The sequence below is a fragment of the Stegodyphus dumicola genome, chromosome 1 (genome assembly GCF_044657685.1).
Source record: "Stegodyphus dumicola isolate Sdum_Otavi_A_Nest chromosome 1, ASM4465768v1".
NCBI classification, from domain to species: domain Eukaryota; kingdom Metazoa; phylum Arthropoda; class Arachnida; order Araneae; family Eresidae; genus Stegodyphus; species Stegodyphus dumicola.
In genome coordinates, this window is record NC_140768.1 from 124,730,923 (window position 1) to 124,755,112 (window position 24,190).

The 24,190-nt window shown below is 29.7% G+C and overlaps 1 protein-coding gene across 3 annotated transcripts in view; it reads right to left on the reverse strand.

The window, feature by feature from the left end:
- Egfr (epidermal growth factor receptor) overlaps positions 1 to 24,190 on the reverse strand; it is a 266,434-nt gene that overhangs the window by 29,196 nt on the left and 213,048 nt on the right. For all 3 annotated transcript variants that reach the window (XM_035359001.2, XM_085820085.1, XM_085820082.1), the window contains 7 exons: positions 21,628 to 21,752; positions 19,676 to 19,763; positions 13,593 to 13,691; positions 10,304 to 10,558; positions 6,896 to 6,999; positions 3,766 to 3,901; positions 369 to 509 (listed from right to left, as the gene is read on the reverse strand). In XM_035359001.2, coding sequence (XP_035214892.2) covers positions 369 to 509; positions 3,766 to 3,901; positions 6,896 to 6,999; positions 10,304 to 10,558; positions 13,593 to 13,691; positions 19,676 to 19,763; positions 21,628 to 21,752 — 948 coding nt within the window. The remainder of the gene's footprint in view (positions 1 to 368; positions 510 to 3,765; positions 3,902 to 6,895; positions 7,000 to 10,303; positions 10,559 to 13,592; positions 13,692 to 19,675; positions 19,764 to 21,627; positions 21,753 to 24,190) is intronic.

The window sequence follows — 24,190 nt, forward strand, 5'->3', positions numbered from 1 at the left end:
ACATGTATGAAATTATTGGAGTCTGCTGGGAAGTGATGTTACATTCCTCAAATAGCCCTCACCTTGCACCATTGAATTATCACTTATTGTGAAGTTTACAAAATTTCTTAAATAGTAAAAAATTAAGTAAAAATGATGACTTGAAATCGCACTTGGTTGAGTTTTTGCTAATAAAGACCAGAAGTTCTATGAGCACAGAATCACGAAGATACCAGATCGAACAGAATGAAAAAGATTTGACTAATTAAAATTCATTTTTTCTAACTTTCATTCCCCACTAAAAAAATTGAAAGTACTTTCTTGCTAACCTAATATGATAAACAGTTTCACATTACAAGTAATAAAAAATATTAAATTATTATTATTACTTTATATACAGTTCCAAAGGCTCCATAACCCAGAATTCCGCCTTTTCGTAATTCAGCTTCTTTAACAATTCGCAGCTTTGCCAAATTGGGCTTCACATCCGTTGGTTTTAAAGGTTCATTATCTTCGAAACCACTCATTCGCTGAAAATAGAGAATATGTTATAATTATGTCCTGTAATCTTATATAACTTGAACTAAAAATATATACTGCAGTTGTGAATGTGTCTTGAGTGAAATAAATTACCTATAATCTAAAGATAGAAAGATAACTTTAGCTGGATAAAAACACACTCAATAGAAAGTAAAAACCAAAATATAAGAAATTTAAAACTATCATGAGCATTTCCCAACTTTTTCACTTTTATGAACCCTTGTGATGCAAGGAACCTCAACTTCCATGTAACAATACTTTTTCGTAATATTAACGATCATTAATGAAAACAGTAAAAGACTATAATTTTAATATTTTCTTTGAAAACAAAACAAATAATTTCTTTTTTTTATGATGTTCTTGTGTTTTTGCATATACACGTCTAAAAACATCTGCCCTTACACTGTGCGAAATCAAAAAATCACAACAACAAACAGGGCACATCACAAATGTATTATATTTCCTTGATGAAATAATAAAAGGAAAGTCCTTTGTGTATGATTTTTGAAAAGTAAATGAGTACTTTACCTTTTTTGCAGAATTTACTAAGCCAAAAGATTGCACATGAAACTCACAACGCTTAGCAATAAGATGAACAAAATAACAGCTTTGATATTGCTTTGTGCTTACTGGCTAATGTATATCAGACGACTCACAGGGGCACTTGATGTTTGGTGGAGACAAGAACACAAAGTTTTTGGACACATTTGCTCTCATACTTAAAACAGAAGTGTGCCATAATGCCTGACATAAAATGTTTTCTTTTATATGTAATCTAGAGAAAAGCCAACTGCTTTCAGATGCCAAAAATAACTTTTGGGAGCACAAATAATGAAGTATTAAGACAAACTACATAAAGATTGTGAGAAATTTTAAGAATAAGAGAAAATTATGAAGTATTTAGCCAAGCTATATATAGATTGTGAGAAATTTTAAGAATAAAAGAAAATTGGAAGAACTAGGCTTCAAATCAGATTGGATGGAGTATGGTTTGAATTAGGGAGTCTTTGCCTGAGCAGGAGAACTGTTAGCTCTTTTTAGGATGCAAAAAACTGTAGCAATTGATTAATTGCCTCTATGATTTGTTGGATACTCACTTTCAATGCAAATCCGAATTTGTCTGAAACCATATCATTTTCAATGTCTGAAATTTCATTTTCAATGAACCAGTCAATTGTAATTCTAAGGATGAACATAAGTGTGAGAAAATGGATTCCTCACCCAATCGTACAGTTCTGTTCACAGCTATAGAAAATAATAATCAGTTTTCTTTGACAGCTCCTCTAGGTGGGATACAGCAAGACTTGAAATTTGTTGGCATCCATCTTCATTTTTTAGTCTCGCCAATTATAATTCAAACTTATCACAATTCCCTTTTACAACATAATCTTTCCATAATTTTAATATTCTTTTAAATCCTAGAGTCTAGTAGTATATTTTCCTTGCTGTCTTTTAGTAACTTATTCATTTGCTAAATAAGCTAGCATCTGCATCTACATTGGATCCTCAAAGTACTCAGAGAAATCTTGTTTGTCGTTTTATTAAAAATGTGCATGCCTTTCTTCCCAGCTCTGCCTCTAACCACCTGATTCCTGTGCATAACAACTGATTTCTGTAATCTTTATCCATGTTTCAAAAAAAGTTTTTTAAACTATGAAGTGGCGTTCATTTAATAAAGTTTACCTTTCTATAACATCATAAATACCTTTTGTAGTTCATTTCCAAGAGATTTTGACATCATCATCTCATTTCCAAGAATTTTTCTATGAATTGAAACTGTGTGGAATTCATTGTGTGGAAAACATATTGACTTTTTTGGAGCAATAGTAACATATCCTTTTATGGAGCCACCCAAGCAATACCATCCATACAAATGTCAATACAATTCTTCCAAGAAAAAAAAAAAAATTTTTCCCAGATATGTAGATAAAATATTAAATATATCTTTTCCTCTGCTTGTCTGAATTTATTCTTTACAGCAGAAGTTTTCTTGAATTTTCCACTCATTAACAAATTTTACAAAACATTTGATGCTCAAACCTATTGACTTGTTCACTTGAACTGAAAAATTGCCATTTTTCAGTTTATCACACAAAATCTCTTCAACATCATGATGATCTGTTGACTTACTTTGTTGACTTCGAAAGTAGAATATTTTCAGTTTTCCTTACTGCATCTTCTCCCAGCATTTTACCCACTATAATTGTACATGTGGCCATTATCAGATTCTCACTGACTGTATGACTGTTCTTCATCTGTGCTACCAAACCAGGTAGCTCAGCTATCAGATAACTTCCTTCTTGAGCCTTTTCACTAGTGAATGTTTTACAGAAGCTGTACTAGTTTTTATTTTTCATATTAGTACGATTTGCATTGAAAAGTCTGTTCAATTTTGTTGCATCCATTGCTGTATCCAAAAGTTTTTTACCATAAACGAGACAAAATGGAAGAGGACATTCTGAATCGCCAGCCTATGCAAAAGCTCACTGATAAATAACTTTCATTGTAATACTGAATCCTTGTTGTACCTCTTACTTTACTAAATTTCAATTGAGATAATAAATCCTCATCACTATTCTCTTCAAAACTATCTGAATTGTTTGTCTTTAAGTATTGCCACATTTTAACTATTAAAATATACAGAAGGATTAAAAAATGAGAGATAAAACTGAGTAAAATACTAATAAAACATTAACATAAAAGATACATGTTATTACTCTGTTTAATTAACCGCACGATCCTACACTTCTTGCATCATTAATACATACACAGTCACACTAGATTCTAGCCTGTGACAACAGAAAAGCTGCCTTCGGTTGTTCAGCTGTGTTCAATTAAGACTCATGCTGCATGCATGGCCTTGCAATGACAATGTACAGTTTAATGAAAATTGCTAAAGAATAAGTTAATTTCCTCTTTTTAAAAAAACATTATCTTTTCTTCACAGCTGAATTGGTAGTAACAAAGAAATTCATACAACTGTTGACGATATCTAACAAGTCTAACTGAGCATAGCCAAACAACCAAAGGCAATTCCTCAGTTAGCATCGGCTAGACTCTTGTCACACTCGCACCCACCTGCCTCACCAAAGTCCCACGAGTACAATACCGAATCAGGGGAAAAAGTGTTTTCACTCTTATGACATTCGTGTTATTTCCTTATTTATTGCAGAGCCCTTAACAATGTTTTATGGAACCCTGGTTGGGAAATGTTGATCTTGAGAAAAAACACAGAATATACTTTACCATAGTCATTTTAACCATATTCTCTTTAGTTCGAGCTCTTTGTAAGCACTGGTAACTGAAGAATGCCAAAAACAAGCCAGCAATAACAACACAGCCCATAACACCACCAAGAATTGCAGGAATTTGGTCATCCTCACTAACACAAAAATGGAAGAAAATCATGTGAGATATTTCAGATTTTAATGCAAGTAACAGAAATTTCATTTTTACCACTAATGTTAAAGCAAGAAAAAATCAGATATTTTACAGTTAAATGAAAGTAGCAGAAATTTTATTTTCTTCACGAATGCCAAAAAAAAATATTAGATGTTTTACAGTAACAAGAACTTCATTTTACTTACTAATGCAAAAATAAATGAATGAAAAAAAAAAATTCATATCAAATATTTTACAATTACGTAAATGCAGCAAGATTTTCATTTTCCTTACAAATGCACAAATTTAAAAAAATAATTAAATAAATAAATAAATAATATCAGGTACATTAACAGACTTTTACAATTTAATTGAAGCAGAAATTTTAGCTTCCCCCACTAATGAAAAAATTAAGGGGGGAAAAACAATATACCAACTACACTAATATACATTTTACAATTTACCGATAGTAACAGATACAATACAAAGCCCGAAATCCAGACTCATTGGGACTTCAGCGATTCTGGATTTGGGATTTTCCCCATAATAGATCATCAATTTAAATCTGGTAAGATGGCATGCAGAAATTAGACAATTAAAAATATGAAATCGTAATTTATAAAATAAAGAACAACTATGTTCTAAAGGGTATCAAAATTTACAAAATAAAAGCTTAATATTTATTTGTTTGCTTTATTAAACATTTCTTTCAATGTAAGTTGTTTAAGTTGCTTCCATAAAAAATTCAAAAAGTTCCTTTTTCTTTGTCATATACAGTTGACTTTCCAATGCCATACTCCTCACATAATTTTGAGACGGATATGCCTTTATCCATTTTTTGCAGCAATTTCCCTTTTTGTTTAATGGACATTGAAACATGTTTTTGCTTTGTAGATCCTTTGGCAGCTCCAGAACTGGAAACTCTTTTCGACATAATCGAGAGTTCAAGCTTCATTTTTATGAAATTGATGTAATAATAACAGTCTGTAAGCTGGATCAAATTAGAAGATTAAGGAGCAGTGCACTCGACTACATTAACTGAAATGCCTTGGAATCAGTTCAGATAATTTTAGCCTAGCTTAATAGCATCCATTATACATTATTGGCTGTGTATCACAAGATTGGCAATGAAAGCCAAGTTGTTCCGCTAAATTTTGTCTTGCTCTTAGCAGCAATTAAGCCTGAATTGTATTAGTTATTTAATATACCTACATTTATTTCTTGCACATGCTTCAAACTAATCTAAGTCCTAAATAAATAAACTCCCACATATACTTAAGGCTTTATCTAAGGCCGGCGCTCGATACCGCCTGGTGAAGTCTCTACGGGTCCTAAATTCTGCTACAAAGCGCCTTCCCAAATTCTAAATTTTCACCGCGCCTAAACTTTGGATCCCAGTGCTTTCCCCCCTAAATTATAAAAAAATTCCCATCCCTTAATTTTGCCATTCTGTGCTTCCTCAAAATCCAAAAATTGTGTCTTCCCTAAATTCTTCCCGCTTCTGGGTTTATGGTAAATAACATATCATTATTCTTAATTAAAATAGCACTAAATGTAATCTTTTGGTCTATGAGTTTCATTAAGAAAATCTATTTTCAGCATATGAAAAGAAATTTTTGTTGAATTTTTCCTCATCAACATTCCTTGGAGCATTTAAAAAATCTTTAATCATTGCCAAGCGTAATGTTAGCAAGAAAGGTTGCCTTACTCTTGTTATTCAATTACTAGCACAAAAAAAAAAAAAAAAAAGTTTAGACATCACTGCATGAGTTATTACTGAAGCTGTCATGTATTGATAAACATGCAGTGTTGAAAGCAAAATATAATAAATAATGACTCGCCAGCTTGGCATCAGGGATATAAAATAGGTGAACAGGTGAATTTCGGTTTGAGATTTAATGCCAAGCAGACACTCAGCTGCGGAGCCAAATTATTAATCTCACAAATTTATGCTTACATGATTGTTTTTTTTTTATAACAATGTATTTTATTTAGTGCCTAAGTGAAATTAAGAATCGGAATTTTTAAGCAAAAATTTCCATGCGTTTTATAATGGAAGGAAAAATCAAATGCGCATGCGAAAAGCATACCAAAAAAAAGTTTGTGGCTTTGAGCTCCGGATTTTAAATCATTCCTGATAATAGATGTTTGGATTTTGGACTTTGTACTGTATTTGCTTCTCACCAATGTAAAAATAAAAGAAAATCAGATTAGAATTAAATAATAAGAGTGGCATGAATTTCATTTTCATACAACAAAAATACAGCCATAAATAAATAAATAAAATACAAAAAAAAATTGAATGAATTCTGATTTTAACGTCACACAAGAGGATATGGTTAAGGTTATTTGTGCTCTTGCTGAGCTCACATTTTACCAATCTGCTCTTGGTTTCACTAATCCTAACATAGCTTGTTCTTATTTTTTAACTTTATTATTATTAAACATTGCTTCTTTTGCACTTATGCCACTAAAATCCAACAGCAAAATCATAAAATTTTTAAAACAATTTATTTTTAGAATTCTTGATAAGCATAGCCATGCATATTTTTTTTTTTTTTTTTTTTTTTTTTTTTAAGTCTTTTTTCAGTATATCTGATTAATGTTTGCTCTTCTTAACATTCCCCTACACATGTTTCTTTATTAACAGACTTCACTTTCTTAACATACCACACAAAAATTCAACAGAAAAATCAAAGTTTTTACAAGCAGCCTATGTTTAGAATTCCCAATACAGTGTTAAGTGTTGAAATTAATTTTTTAATGTGAAAGAATAATCATTTTGATGTAAAATTTAAAACAATAACTGAACTACCAGCCAATAGCATGCCTTGAATACACATTTGGTGATGCACAAACTAGCATAGCTTTTGTAAAAATTCTAAACCTTTTGTTAAAGTTTACAGATATGCATAGAAATAAATGAAAATCATGTCAGCTATATTAATATGCATTTTATAGTTAAATGAAATTTAATTTAATAAATTTTTAATACCCATGAAGTGCTACAGCACTTGCATCCACAGCAGAGCAGTAAGGATCACTATCATCATAATTTTTGAAAGGCTTATCAAGAGGACAGGAGCCTGTGCAGTTGAACTGAAATAAAAATAATTCTAAGAATGAGGCGAGTAGATGTACAAAACAGAAAATGCAATATATATAATTTCCAGTAAAAAAACTTTTGTAAGCTATTATAAATAAAAATAATATAATATTTGCAAGCTGAAACATAAGGTTTCAGTTGAAAACTCTTAAACATTACGGAAAATTTTTCACAGCCCCCCCGCCCACAATTGCAAGCCCTCAGCCTACTTCGGCTAGGCCACTAAGACCAGATGTGGTGGTCACTTTATTATGGAGGCACCTAAGAGGTGAGCCACCTTTGCCTCGTATGAAAGAGCGGACAGTTACAGCCATGCCTTCTCCGATTCAAAGCCAGGCCCTTTGGTATCACAGTAAGCTTCCCTAAATAACACACTGTCTCTAGGCGGCTTTTTCAAAAATTTAAAAAATAAATAAAAGAAAGATAAATCTCTGTGTAATTAAATAATGAAGAAATGTTCTTCAGATTGTGGAAAATGCAACACATAGAGCTATCAAACTTTGAACACACATAAGACTCTACTCCAATATGTGCACCTCAAAGTCCGAAGTTTGAATTTTTTAAAAATTTATTTCCTATTTTGGGGTAATTTAATGAATTTTTGATTAACAAATTTATCCATTTAAAAGCTTTGTACTGCAACTTGAAATAAAAAATAAATAAATGCTCGAAATAAAATATTGTTATCTTCATTGAGCCAGTGTTTTGCCATTCAGTAAAGAGTACGATATTTAATTTTTGTTTCAAATTTAATCTGCCTGTTATTGATTAACAAAGTGAGTGATTCAAAATCAATAAAAGCAGCTCTTATAAATATGTTATTTTTTAAACTTTTTAATCTGATTAATTTAAATAAAAATGAATTTAATTCAGGATGTATCTAAAAAGTATTAAATACTTCTATGAAATCTCACTAACTGGGCTGCTTAAAATCCTTATATATATTTTTCTTTTTTATGATAACTATTTTAGGCAGCTAGCCACTTATAAGATGGCTTTGACTGAAAGCAACTTTAGTGAGAGAAATTTATTTCTATGTGTGAAATGGAAAGTCTAGTTTTAAGAGATTAAGAGCCACCAAATAAAAATAAAAATAAATTAATTAAATTTAAAAAAAAAAACAATGTTTCTGCCTTCTAATTTTTATTAATGCAACATAAATGTTCCCTATTGTCATCTACTAATATATTTGTAATACTGTTATATTTGTGTCTTTTTAAACAGTAATTAGTTTGTATTCATTTGGATACATAAGGTCATCATGAACAAAATATACGGTTGCATTTACTAGGATACAAATGATGCTTAATGTGTTAATCATCTTTCAACTGGAACATTAGTAAAAAGCGATTTAATATCAAAAGAAACCATGGCTAAGCATTGAGAAGAAATAGACTTTAAGTAATCATTATATATGGGCAAAAAACAAGCAAACAATTTATTGTAAATAATAATCACACACAGCAAACTAAATAACTATAAATAGCCAAAGAATTCTATTCTTATTTACAACTACTAACTATTCTGTATTACTTATTTGTTACTATATTATTCTATTAAATAATAGTTAAGTATTATTTACTTCTATTAATTATTATTTGCCACTTCATTTAACTGTTATTATTAATTCTATTCCTATTTACTCCTATTACTTTTCTATTAAATAACAGTTAATTATTTTTATTACTATTAATTATAATTTACTACTACCCTTATTCATTACTTATTTACCTTCATTAACTATTCATTAACTTCATTCTATTGAATGATATTCAACTATTATTTATTTCTACTTTATTTCATTTTGTTAATGATTATTTACTACTTATTTACCTCAATAAACTATTAATATTCTTGTCTTCTTTTTTATCTATTAACTATTCCTATATTTCATAATCATTATTATTCCATTAAATAATAGTTAACCCTTATCTATTACTTATTTACTTTGGTTAACAATTAATATTCTATTAAATAACAATTAACTGTTATTTACTTTATCCATGTTATTAACTATTATTTACTTCAATTAATTATCACTATTACTATGCTATTCTTCTTTATTATTAACTATTTCTATATTACTTATTTATTACTATTATTCTGTTAAATAATAGCATCTATTTAATACTATTAATTATTATTTACACATTTACTACTTTTATAAGCTATTACTACTATTCTCTTAAACAATTAACTATTTCTATATTTCTTATTTACTACTGGTATTACTATTCTTTTAAAACTAGTTATTATTTACTACTTGTATTACTGTTGTTTTAAAAAATAGTTACATCTGACTACTAACTTAACTTAACTATTACTATTCTTTTACTACTTTTATAAACTACTACCATTATTCTATCCTTATTTACTAAAATTAACTATTCCTACATTACTTATTCACTACTAGTACTCCTATTCTTTTAAAAAAGAGATATTACTGACTACTTACTTATTTTAATTAAGTATTATTATTCTAATCTTATTTATTAACATTAATTACTCTTACATCACTTATTTAGAACTACTATTTCCATTCTATTAAAAAATAGTCAACTGTTATCTACTAGTATTTATTTTTATTAATTATTATTTATTATTAACGACAAATTAAATTATTGCTGGAAACTACAGGTTCACTGATGTCCCTTTAAATAATCACTTTAGATAGGAAGAACGAAATTAATTTATGATAAATAATAATCACATACAGCACAAAAAATAGTTGCAAATACGTCAAGCAGAACACAGAGAAATTCTTCCCCAACACATGAGTCAAAATCCCTCATATAATATAATCTACAACACAATTCAGCTAGGTCTGTTTGAACTGCTAACTCTCAGAACAAATAGCATTTACATGGTTTTACATGCTCTTCTGGAAGCTTCAAACAAAATCAGTTCTAAGGCACTGAAAATGCATTTTCCTAAAGCTTCCAGAAAATCACCGAGTTGGTGAGAAATCTCCAGAAGTTTGCCAACTGTGACAAAAATTTTCACCTAAATGCATGAGGAGTGCTTTTGATCATTTTGAACAATGCATGTTCTACTTGAGCTATTTTTATAATTTAAATGTAATTAAATGTAATTAAATTATAATTAAATGGACTCAAAATTGAAAGATCTATAATTTTACATATGGAGTAAACAATTATATACAGTTTTTAATACATGAAATATTATCAGCCTGAAAGTAATAAAGAAATAAATAACTAAGTAAAACAACGCACCATATTACAAGAATACAACCGATTTAAATATTTACGGAGTTTACAACACTGTACTCTTACATACCATTGTTTTATTAAAATCGTCATCATACACCCGGAAATTGCGGCACGCGGTGCAGTCCGACACGGATGGCCCGTTGCATGCACGGCATTCGTCTGCACATTTAATGCAAATCTGGTTGGCGTCATCAGGGAAATGATCTCTCGGACACTGGCTCTCACACTGCTCTCCAGATATGTAATGTAGGCATTTACAAACACTGTAATGTTTACCATATGCAGTACAATTTTTGCATTGAGGATGGCATTTACGGCAAACCTAAAAGAATTAAAATTAAAATAAATTGGAAAAGAATTCAGATTTCTGGAGTCACACCAGAGGGTTTACAAACATTCTGGAGCGACTCTCTCTCTTTCATAACTATATAATTATATATGTTACATTACACATTATATATTACAGAATATACACACTATGTATTACATGCACACAGTACAAATTATCATACTTCTAGTGTAATTCTTCCCTTGTTTTAACTAATTTTATCATTCAAAAATCGAGAAAGGACACATAAAGGAATCTATTTTAAAATTTAGGGCAGCTCATTCTCTGAACAAGCTGATAAAGGAGAAAATCGCATGAATTTTTTTTTTTTTTTTTTTTTTTTTTAATTTTTTACACCTGGCCCTAAAAAGCTAAAGGGGGTAAAAATATGCTAAGAAATGCAGTTAATGATTACAAATTTATTTATTCACAATTATATATTATGCATTACATATACAGAATACGTGCATTATATAATATATACATGTTATATATTATGTATTATATAAGGGTTATAAGTGATATATGTTGCCATCCAATAACCAAACATTAGGTAATCTGATAATATTTTGCATTATAACAATTAGAAAAATAAGCTATAGTTGTTATAAAAATATAAAAATAAGTTATACACCATAAATGTGTGGACAGGTATTGCTTGAATAAAGGAAAGCATAGCTTGAAAAGTGATTTGATGTAAAAAAGAGGATAGGTCATAATCGCTACATGCATTATAAGTGTTATATGTTATCGTCCAAACAGCAAATATTTAGAAACATGATACTTTTAGCATTATGTCTGCTATTTGAAAATGCAATATTTGAAAACTAATATACCTCAAAAGAAAAGATAAGTTACAAATATTATATGCCTTACAAAAATTAATCGAAAACTAGCACACCGCAAAAGAGATTCGATGAAAAAAAAAAAGACAAATTACAGTCAAAAGTCGTTAATTCGGACACCCATAATCCGGAATGATCATAATCCGGACCTCAAAGCTACAAACTTTCTGCGCATGCATCGCATTTACGTGTGCGCGTAAGACCTTTACAGCTGCGAATTTTCGTGTAAGCGTGCACATAAAATGTTTATGCATGCGCGTTTAATGTATAACGGACGGTATAAGCTAAGCTAAGCTAAAATTATCTAATTCAGTTAATGTTGCAGATTGCATTGTTCCTTAATCTTCGAATTGGATCCAGCTTATTATTTTTTGCAGACTGTTAGAGCAATTTTATAAAAGTAAGCTTGAACTTTCGATTATATTAAATAGAATTTCCGATATATATTTGCTAATATGTAAAGGATCTAAAGCGAAAGTATGTTTCGAAATCCAAAATCTGTTTATCAATTTCATGCTGCTCGGCGGGGGAATGCCGCGGCGTGCAATGAATTGGAAGTTGATCTGTCAGCATTATCCTTATCTTCAGGGCAGATGTTTTTATTTTATTTGGCTTATAATTCCTTACTAAATGTAGTATTTCATCTCGATGTACTCCGTCTTTGATGTGATTTAAAACAAGTTCCTCATCATTATAATTCGCTTCCGATAGTGAAAAAAGTAACAGAGGTTATTCAAAACAAAAAAATTTCGATTGACAAATTAGTCGGTATTCTCGACACAGCAATTATAGGACTTGAACAGCGGAACTTTGTAAGTAAACAAGAAATTATGTCTGTTTAACAGAATTAAAGAGAAAGTATTATCACATGAAATGAAGCAACTTAAACAACTTACATTGAAAGAAATGTTTAATAAAGTAAACAAATAAATATTAAGCTTTTTCTTTTTGTAAATTTTGATACCCTTTAGATCATAATTGTTCTTTATTTCATAAATTACAGTTTCATATTTTTAATTTTGTAATTTCTGCATGCCATCTTACCAGATTTAAACTGATGATCTATAATCCGGAATCGCCGAAGTCCCGACGAGTCTGGATTAACGACTTTTGACTGTATAAGAAATGATGTATGTTATTGTTCGGAACGAAATTTGACCATATGATATTTTGAGTGTTATATATGTCCAAGCTTTATAAGCATTTTAAAATTACTTATGTGCCACAAATGTGGAGAAAAGCTATGAACATTATATGCCCTACACACATTATTTGAAAAGTGATACACCGCAAAAGTCAGAATGTGTTATAAGCGTCCATGTGTTATTTGAAAAATGATACAGTGCAAAAGTAATTCAACACAGAAGTGAGGATACCTTATAATGTATTTCTCCCACTTTCCTAATATCCTTCGTGGTGTAGTGGTTCTGCACACTGGGCCGGTATTCCAGAGGTCCGTGGTTCGATTCCCGGCAAAAGCTTTGTTAATTTTTCACCTCTCCAGCCTCCAAAAAAAAAAAAATCCTAATGTCTCTACAAGTGGCGCCTGAACTAAAAGGGTTGTGGATGACGATTCTCCGCACCCAGGATTTGGCGACTAGGTTCCCTAAAACCCTAGTTGCCCTTTAAAAAGGGGAGTATATAAGGTATTTCTCCCACTTTCCTAACGTTCTTCATGGTGTAGTGGTTCTGCACGCTGGGCCGATATTCCAGAGGCCCGTGGTTCAATTCCCGGCGAAGGCGTTGTTAATTTTTCATCTCTCCGGCCTCCAAATAATTCCTAATGTCTATACAACCTTGCAACTGTGCACACTATAAGCCTTATGCATGTTAAAAGTGATAATGTGCCATCATTCTAAATGCAAACATTTCAAAATATAAAACTGATTGAACATCACCAAAGAGTGTTTTTTTCCTGTATCTGGTATTCTAAATGAGCTGTTTTTACAATTTAAATGTTGTTGGGATCAAAACTGAAAGATCTATAATTCTAACCAAGAAATAAACTATTCAAACTATGCGGACACTAATTTGATCACATGCAAAATAAACCCTGAAATTATCATGCTAAAAGAATAAATAAATAAACAATAGACAAAACTTAGGAAGCAATATAAATATTTACAGAACTTTGGAGCATTATAAACTATAAAACATTCATAGAAATGAACTTTTTAATATACCGATTTCCCAGTCAGTGAAGGTAGAGTATCTTCTTGGGATCCAATGTACTCCATGTAATAGCCTTCTGGACAAGGTTCATCAGATCTTAAGCACTGCTCCTAAAAAATAGTCAATAACAAAAAGGTTTTCGTAAATACAGTTCTGAAAAATACAAACATTAAAAGCAAATCACATATCCAAGATTATAACCATATACCCAAGTGCAGGCCCTGGCAAAATACAGCCTGCCGTACTTTTTACGTAAAATAAGTACACTTATAAAAAATAATGTACCCTTGTAAACATGAAAAATACATATGTAAAAGAATGCACATACATGTAAAGTATACATAATATAAATGTATGTGTAAAAAATACATGTGTATGTATTCTGTAGCATGTCCTTATTATAAGTACATATGTAGAGTACATGTAAAAAATACATACCACATGTAAATATTAAAAATGTGTACACATGTAAAGTAAAATAAATGCATGATGTACACATGCTGCATATATTTTGTTACATTTATCTTAAGTACACATGTAAAAAGTAATTAAATGTGTACATACAAATAGGAAAAAATGTATATACATAAATGTGTACATAAGTACACAGATAAAATGCATGTCATAATAAATATACATCTAAAGAAGACATTTAGCAGGGATGCAGATAAAAAAAAATAGATGTGCCAAAGTACAGATGTAGAGAAGTACAGACATAAACAAGTATGTTTTTATGATGCTGTTAACTTTAATATAAAAATTTTTAACTTATAAATTTATGTAATATATTGTGAAATGTTTTTGTACAGTTTGGTAGAAAGTTAAATCTTGATAAAAAAAAAAGTTAAATCTTGTGAAATAGTAAAATAAATTTAAATCATAAAATTATTTGATAGGTTAAATTTATACCATTAATTACAAAATTTTAATACCTGAAATTCATATTTTAAATTATTGTAAATGTAACTATGAAAAGAGAAACGGTTACTTTATTTTAACCTTCTAAAACCTGGGTAAAATTATCATAATATAACCTTCAGAGTGGCGTGATCCAAAACACATTTGCCCCCTCTTTGACATTTTCCTAATGAGAAAAGTCGTTAGTCCCCTCCATGGATGCAGTAAAATTTACATGTTTGTTGGATGCTGTTCCATAGTAGATGGGTTGCTAGATTTGCGATTTTTTTCGATGATTATTTTTGCTTCCATTTAAATGAAGTTCTAAATAAATAGTGCACTGGAAATGCATTCAGTGCACCATTTATTTAGAACAAAATGTATGCAATGTTTATATTTAATTTAATATTTCTGATCAATCTCAGCAATAATTTGTGAATTTTATAACTTTGTTTTCACACTTCATTTATATTCGCATATTTTCGTATGAGAAATTAGAAAACAAGAACAAAATAAAACAAACTATAATAATTACGAACTAGCTTTGTGAGTCTGCAGGTTGAAATGCGATTTTTAACAACATATTTTCATTAACAAAATAATGGTAATGACTAATTTAATCTTTCATGTTTTCAAAAGAATAAGGACATACTGGGTGTTGACACTTACAATGTAGTAAATCTGTTTTTCCTATTTCTTCCAGTAATGAAAATGATTACCCTGGAATATTTTTAAAGCAAAATTAAGAAAACTGTTTAAGCTAAACTTTGCATAAAGTATCTTCTCGTGTATTTTTTATTTAAAGTGTAAAATTTTCTCTTTGAAAAAATAAAAAATCATGAATGGAGCAAAATTAATTCCTGAGAAATAACTTTGAAATGCAATAATTGCATCGTAATATGAAATAGTGGAGAAAAGTGCAATACAGTTTATTTATTCACAAATAATCCCCACACATGCCTAATTTATGTATTGTCGATAGAGAAATATAGGTTAATAAATTAAACCAGTTATTTCAATACTTTTCCTTTATCAATTTTTTTTTACGGGCCCTTCAGTAGAGCAGTAAAGGTGGCGAACACTTGTAGCTCGCTCAGGTTTGAATCCCGGCTAAAGAGTGGGATTCATGGTTTTTGTGTAACATAAATACAAGCAAGCTTCCTTTAGAAAGTCTTCTAAGAAGGCATCCCTCCCCTTATACAGGTAATTGTTGTGATTATACAGGTAATTGTTGCTTTGATGTACTTCAGTAAGCGAACAAAATTAATCCAATCAAACCCAGAGAGCGGGTTGATTACATGTGGAGTTTTCCATAAGGAATGTAAATGCGAGCAATTCTCTCTTAAAAAGGTTTACACAAAAGCATCCATCCACTTCAGCAGATAGCACTCATGTGCTTTTCCATAATACAATCCTAATTCTCATACATTTAATAGTAAGTTGACATACACCTTATTACAAACAAAATAACATTCCTTTTTCAAAGATAATTTTTTTATTAATTTGTCTGAATTCCCTTTATCTCTTGAGGAGTATAAGAATTTCAGCAAATAAAACTTGCCAAAATTTTATGCAAAGTAACTGATGTTTTGATTCAATTTAGAAGTTATGCGAGCCGAGCTTTAATGATATTTAAATACTTTTTGGCAGATGTCATCCTAAAAGAGGGTCTAAAGATAAATTGGTTTTATTTAATTTACAATGAATGAAAATCATTGAAATCAATCACTGAATGAAATCATTGAATGAATGAAAATTACAAAAATTATTATGCATGCAATTATCTCTTATTTATCTCTTGATAAATCAAACAAAATTGTCTACATAATAGAAGCACTTTGAAAGAGTTAACAGTTCTTAAGGGTTTTATGCACTCCAAAAAAAGGGTCAAAATAACATTTTATTATTCATAAGTATAAAAAGGAACTACAGTACAAAGTATGTAATCCAGACTCGTCGGGACTTCGGAGATTCCAGATTAGGGTTTTTTCTGGGTTATAGATCATCAATTTAAATCTGGCAAGATGGCATGCAGAAATTATACAATTAAAAATATGAAACCATAATTTATAAAATAAAGAGCAATTATGATCTAAAGGGTATCAAAACTTACAAAAAAAAAGCTTAATATTTATTTGTTTACTTTATTAAACATTTCTTTTAATGCAAGTTGTTTAAGTTGCTTCCTTTTTTGTGCTAATACTTTCTCTTTAATTCTCTCTTCTATAGACCTTGGATCTTATCTTTACAGCTGGCATTAACTACAAAGAGTTCTAACCAGTATCCTGAAAATTAACCATTTAAACATTTGCTTGGTTTTAAAAGAAATCAAAGATGTACTTGTAGCACATCGTCGCACGAGGCGAAAGTTCAAAATGCGAGTTACTGAGTATGTAAAATAAGAATGAAAGATGTTCTTCGTCTTATGCTACACTGGTGTGGAGGCAGTCAGAGGAGAAGTCATGTGATCTTGAGAAGGCCCTTGGTTGATTGAAATCAGTAAAGTTCATTAAAAGTTCTTAATTTAATGATAAAAATGCTTAATATGTAATAAATTTATGTATATTCCTTTAAAACATCTCTCTTCTATAAACAGTCTCTCTATATAAACAATATCTCTTCTCTTTACGAGCATGTGTAGCGGACGCGCGTATTAAAGGTGCATGAATAAATGTATTATGCGCATGCGTAAGCGCATAATGCATTTACGCATAATGCGTTTACGCATGTGCATAAAGTTTGTAGCTTTGAGGTTCAGATTATAGATCATTCTGTATTATGGACGTCCGGATTAAAGACTTTGTACAGTAAATGTTAAAAGCAGTTTTACCTATTTTCTAGAAGGGCATTAAATCTAAAATATTAATCTAATCTTTAATTTTATAATTAATTAATCTTATTTGCTATGATTAAAAAGCATTAAATCTGGTAAGCTTTTACAGCATGCAAGATCGCTGACATTTTAATCATAGATAATGTTAGTACTAAAAACGTTAGCTCTAAAATTATGAGACAGTGCTCTAACGTTTGATAACGACTTGATAATGGCTTCTATAAGTATATTGGCGCAAGACAAAACCTGCGGTTTTTGCGAAAATGTAGCCAAACTGATAAGAAGAGGAAGCAATGCGTAGCCAGCAGCTATTTTGAGCAGCAACAATAGACCACCCAGAGATCTACAGATAGGTGATTCTCTGAAATAGGGAGGGAATGGCTAGTACAACAGCTGTACCACAGCCAGCGTTAAAAAAAGTCATTTTCCCAGTACAACTGCTGTACCACATGCTTTAGACGATTAATTAAACTTAACCATTTTTATAATGTATTCATTTTTATTTAAATAGTTTTTAAAATCAAGAAAATTTTAATTTCTTTTTAAAATCATATCTGTTTTGTAAGTTTTCCCCCTCCCCACCCCTTGTTATAAATCATTGCAAAACTTAGACAAGGTTAAAAAATTCTATTACAAAATGAAAATTAATTTTTTTAATTCAAAAAGGTTTCCCCCCCCCTTATATATAAGATTCTACATGCGAACCTTTAGAAATTTTATACAGGTCTTACATTAGAAAAAGCAAGAGAAAAGAAATGTGTGTGGTGTAGACAAACTCAGCTGATCAATGTTGCTGTTTAGTGTGTTAAGTGTTACCATAGCTATTTTTTTATATTTGCTAGACTATTTATATTTGGGATGTAAACCGATGAAGATATCTGCAACTATTGCTATTGCATGGAGTTGTAAAAAAGGTTTTAAATTATTATTATAAGTCCCCCCCATCTGGAATTTTAATTTACAAAGTTTATATGAATTGCCAAATGTTTAATTTAATTTAATATCAAAATGTGTAGTTTATTTATTCTTTGTTTTGAAGCAGAGTATAGCGGCAATTTGTAAAGCATTCCAAAATACAATCAATAGGATGTTGTAAACCTTGTTATTATGATTTAATTTTATAATTAGCATTCTGTGAACCATTTTGATGTTACTTTTAAGTTTTATGATATTATGAGATGAATGAGCCATTGATTTCCATTCATCCTCCAATACTTTCCAGATCCCATGGATTGTAGTAGTTTTGTGCTTAAGAGTGCTTTTTGAAAGGCCAAAGGCTAGTCCATAGGCAAAATGTCGAGGGACTTTGCAGGAATACGTTGAAAAGATATATATGCAATACCTGCATCAATCTGATTTTTTCTCTCTCTCTCTTTTCTTAATTTCCCACAGTAAGAGAATCCTGCAAAAATCATAAACCCCTTACTGTAACTTTCTTTGCATTGATGGAATGAATATCAGGGTTGTATAATTTTTTCTCTTTGTCTTCTTTAATAAATAGACTTTTTTTTTCAGCCTTTTAGATAAATGCATGCCTCATCGAGGATTACATGTATTTCCATTTTTCTCCTGCTAAAGAGTTTGGCAAATTCTTCTGAGCCATACCTTTGCAAAAGCTGATGAACAAAGTGCTTTTTTTAGTTTTTTAAGCTGTAAATCTTGGTTTCTTAATTTATTTATTATTTCTACAGATGTATTGAAAGACCTTGCAATTCATTTCTGAACTGGCAGATTTTCTCTCATTGCCAAAAATTTAACTTTGGCAACTTTAGAAAAAGTTCACACCTTTTTCAGGTATTTGCGGTCTTCTTTCTATTTAGAAGTAATGACTGAAGTTTTTTTTTCCCTTTTCTGACTTATAATGCTGCTTATTTTGAACTGAGAAATTTTAGTACCATGCATTTTACAACATTTTTGAATTATGGAATATTTCTCTTCAGAAAGGGAAAAAAAAAAAAAAAAAACATGTCCTTCAGTCCACAGCTTGTTTATATGTGACATTTAGAAAGAAGAATAAATTTAAAAATTATAGATGATATTTCTCATTTCAAACAATAAGCGGTTGCCAGAAACTTTTGTTCCAAAAAATGGCTTTTTTAAAATTCTTTATTGAAATATTTCTAAAAATATGTAAACAGCCTCTGTGTATCTAAAATTCTATACAAAATCTCTGACTCAGTTTACAGGAAACTGGGAAATATTTCTTAAGAAGTTTAATACTCAATTTTGTATAGACTTCTGTAAGATATTTTAATAAAGGACATGTCACTCTTCAGCAGAAATATTTGGCCAGCCCCGTTCAAAACAAAACATTCACTATTATAACACATAAATTCAAAATGATTGCTATAGAGAAGTACTTACCACCATATTGGGATTGTATAGATTTACAATAGCTTTCTCGCAAGTTTTGCACCCATTTGGTCCTATGTTGTTTTCCGGACCATAGCATCTGGGGAAAAAAAATAAGAAGAAGAAAAGAATTTAATTTAGACTCTGCAGCTAGAGTTGTGAACTTTATTTTCTAGGTTATTATATTACAAATTACATCAAAGAAAAAGTGAACATGAAATACAATTTCAGTATCTGAACATCATTCAGAGAATGAAAAAAATTACTTTTGAATATTCAATTTCAGAAATTTTACGTAAAAATAATGTTACAATGAGCATTGTACTTGAAGCTAAGATGAAGAAATGAATATTGCCTATTCGTCATTAAGTGTACCAAGAAGGCAAACTCAAAATGCTTTTTTCTTCTGTCTGCTTCAGACTACAATGCATTCTTTAAAATATTGTAGAAAACTGCTCAGTCAATATCTTTTTTATCTTGTTTCAAAAGAAGGTGAAAAGTTTGTTTTATAATATATGAAAATTTCAAAACAATATATCGATACAGTTTTAGATGTTGAACTTCATAAATGTCAAATAATTTTAAAAATTGAGCTATTTGAATTAGTTTTCATACAAGTTTTACAGAAAAGATTTTTTTTTAGCTGTATTCGATGATGCAAACAGAAAAATTCTGATATGCTTAGTTTGTTCATTAAATAAAAATATGTGCCAAAACTCATATAAACATTAAATTAAACAAGCTGAATTTTCAAAAAATTGCTTCTTCGCATTGTATTATCATTGAGAAACTGTATGTACAACTCATTTTATTTCTATACTTCAAATTTGTTTCATCTCTTGTGCATATTAAACTTTTTAGGTCAATGACTTCTCATCTGTACTTACTAAAATACTTCCATTGCAATTGTTAAATCAGCAAACCCTATATGTTTCGATCTAAAAGACCTGCACTCATACACTAGGCCTTTTTTACCCTTATGAGTTTCAATGTATTTAATTCTTTTAACATCTTGTTAAAAGAACTTCTAAATTCTAACAAATCCTAAATCTCCTGCTGCCCTTAAATTCTAACAATTCCCTAAATTGTTGCTTGCTGCTTATCTAAACTCTGAAGCCACTAAACTCAGCTGTGTTTTTCCTCCCCTAAATTCTAAAAATTTTGCCATCCCTAAATATTTTGCTTCTCTGATTTCTAGAAGTTTTATCAATTTTAATTTATGTTGCCTGGTGTCTTCCTAAATTGTGCTGTCTGTTGCCTCTCCTAAATTCTAAAACTTTTGCCATTCCCTAAATTTTGTTGCTTGATTCATCTTGAAGTTCTAAAAATTTTGTCCAAAAACTGTCCCAAAACTCTGCCAACCAATGCAGTCACACCAGCTTTGTTCAACCCTGAAAAACAGATAAATAGGTACCAAAAGGTAGGGATGAATCTAAAGCAAAAATATTTGCTCAGATTTTCATTCATTATAAAAGAATACTAATCAGGGCAAAGAAAATGCATTAATACACTAGTACATTACAATAATAATACCATTGATATCAAATTTATCTCCTCAAATCAAAATGTGGAAAAGATATGTATTTTTCTTAAACATTTCATTTTCATTTATAAAACAAAAAATTGACATTAAATCTGTCATACTGAATTTTCTGAATGTTGAAATTTTGTTTGTTTACATTCAAAACTGAACCTGGATGGATTACAGGCAGTAGCGGATTATATGATTTGCAAATTATCAGTAAAAAATAGCAGAAATTCTTTCAAAGATTAAAATTTTACAAATTAAGGTAAATATTTAAAAAATACATGTGATTAAGCATTCTTAAATACAAGTTAGAGTATGGCCACATAAAAATATATCTCTGAATAGTCTCTGTTGTCATACTGCAAATACAAATCACAGAAGAATATGGAAGAAACAAATGTTACCACATGGCAGATACAAATTATAACATACTTACCCTCCAGCACAGTTCCCATGACACTGTTTACATATACCACCCTCTCTGTACTTTGTTTCGGGACATTTGCTCACACAATATGGACCATCTCTCACGTTACGGCAAGCTGAGCAATTGCCATTCCCCTAAAAAGCAGAAACTATTACTAACAAATACCATTCATTCACCAAAAGTACAGCAGAAAGCTACTAATAAAATCAGCTATAATTATGTTAATTATATATTCATTTTAACATTAAAATTGTATATAAAACTCAATAGAAAATTGCATGCATTTAATCAAAGCAGACCTTTACAAAAATTGTTTAAAAAGATTGATAAATCTCTATAAAAATTCCTATGGAATTTTACAGCTAATCCTCTGTAGAAATATTTCTCTATCTTGATTGTTTTATACTGTATAAAATTCTATAGAAATTTTATACAATTTTCACAAAACAGAATTCTACAAAAATGTTACCTTGCAAAATCACAATATTTTACAGGTATCAGCAAACCTTTCAAACTTTAATCAAAGCAATTTTCAATTTCTAAGCTACTATATTCCCACTGAAGAAACAAAAATGAATACTTTTGATAACAGAAATTTTTGCCTTTTATTCCCTCATTTAATGCTTTTCTAAACTAATGTAATACTTTGTGCAATTTTTTTGTACATTATTGCTTACATACTACAAAAATGAAATTTTGTAAAAGTATAAAACCAGTTTAAATCATAATGTTAATTAAAAGATTAAATTTATGCTATTAAGCACAGTACTGAAATGAATTTGTTTAATTATTCTGTTTGTAGTCATCTTCTTACTTTGAATTTAACTCAATTATTATTTAAAATACATTTATTTTCACTTAAATATATTTTTTTTTAAATCAAAAGGGTAACGATACCGTTTTTTTTCCTGATAAACAGGAAAAAAATGCCCATCTCTTTCAAAAGTTGCTCAAAAATTTTTATTGCTCTTGTGTTATACATTTTAAGAACTTATGCTGCACAGACATTAGGTAGAGATGAAAAATAAGCAATGCCCTCACCGGGACTCAAATCTCGGACTTCTCGAATACGCGCCGAGTGTGCTGACCACTACACCACAAAATGGTCGGGGGAAATACCTTAAAACACCTTTATTTTTAATTTTATATTTTTGATCAAATTTTCAATAATTTCATTTATTTTTTTGTATGCAGGATTACTTCTGTTTTACAAGGTTTTATGCTCATAAATTGTAAAATTTTTATTTTTTTTATTGCATGTTTATGATTAATGCTATCTCTTTAACCTTGCCTGTATGTTTTCAAAATTTGCATGCAATTTTGTTTTTCAATTACTGGATTGAAAAATTTGCTGGTTTTGTTTTTGAGTACTGGATCATTATTTTTGCAAGTTTTGTTTTTGGGGTTATCTACTCCAAATAATTTTATAAATTTGTCTAATTTTTTGTACTTTTTTGAATTTGTCTACGTTTCTGGTGCTATAATTATTAAATTTTTTGCATTGTTTACTTTATGCTATAAGGGTTGACTGATAAAAACACAGATTACCTTTATTGTTTTCTTAAGACTTTTTATTTTTCTTAATTCTTTTAATTTTAAACTTTACTTTGTGTTTTTGTCAGTTAAACAGGTTGTTTCATGTTTTTACTTCTTTTGTTGCACCAAACTCCTGGTTATGATATGGCAAAAGATTTCATATTTTATTTTAGGTTTTGGCATTTTTTGCCCTCACCCCATTTCTTGCAATCTGTCACTGAGCTTCTGGTTTTTTGGTTTTTCCAAGTGATTTATTCCACATTGAATATGATTGAATATGAATGATGACTTTTAAATGTATTTTTTAATTTTATTTTGTATTATTACCACCACTCCTTGTTGCTATCAACTTCCAATAAGATTAGGTTTTGAACTGCTTTTTATTTTGTGTTTATTCACATTGACCCCATAGAAGATATACCTCAAGTTTAACAGAATTCTATAGGTCTTATAGAAAATTGAGCTATAATTCTAAAGGATTCCATCAAGAAGTTTAACACTGGATTTTTTATACAATTATAAAAGACATTTTTAAATGAGGAATTTATTTAGTGCTGAACTAATCAACTGAGAGATCAATTTCTTTTACTTGTTCTGTCTTTTTTTTTTTTTTTTTTTTTTTTTTTAAGTTAACTAATCTTTCTGATTTGTAATTAGCAGGTTTGTTTAAGACTCTTTAAAAAACAAAAGCAAATATGGTGAGGAAAAAGAACAAAGTTGCAGTATAATTTCAGAAAGTATACTTTTTATTTGGTTGCCTCAAGGTACTATTATTTAAACATTATTTCTTAATAGTTTTTAAAATAATGATATTATTGGGGATATCAGTTGTTGCCAAATTATTCTCAGATTTCTCAAAACAAAAAAGGGGGAAGCCACTAAATCACAAAATAATTTTAAAAATATTTCACTTTTCTGTCATTTAAATGTATTATTATTTCAAAACTATTTCTATATAGAGTATGTTTACATTTACACATTGCTCTGTAATAAATGTAAACAGAATGTGGGTAGTATTAGTTATTGTGGTTAAAAA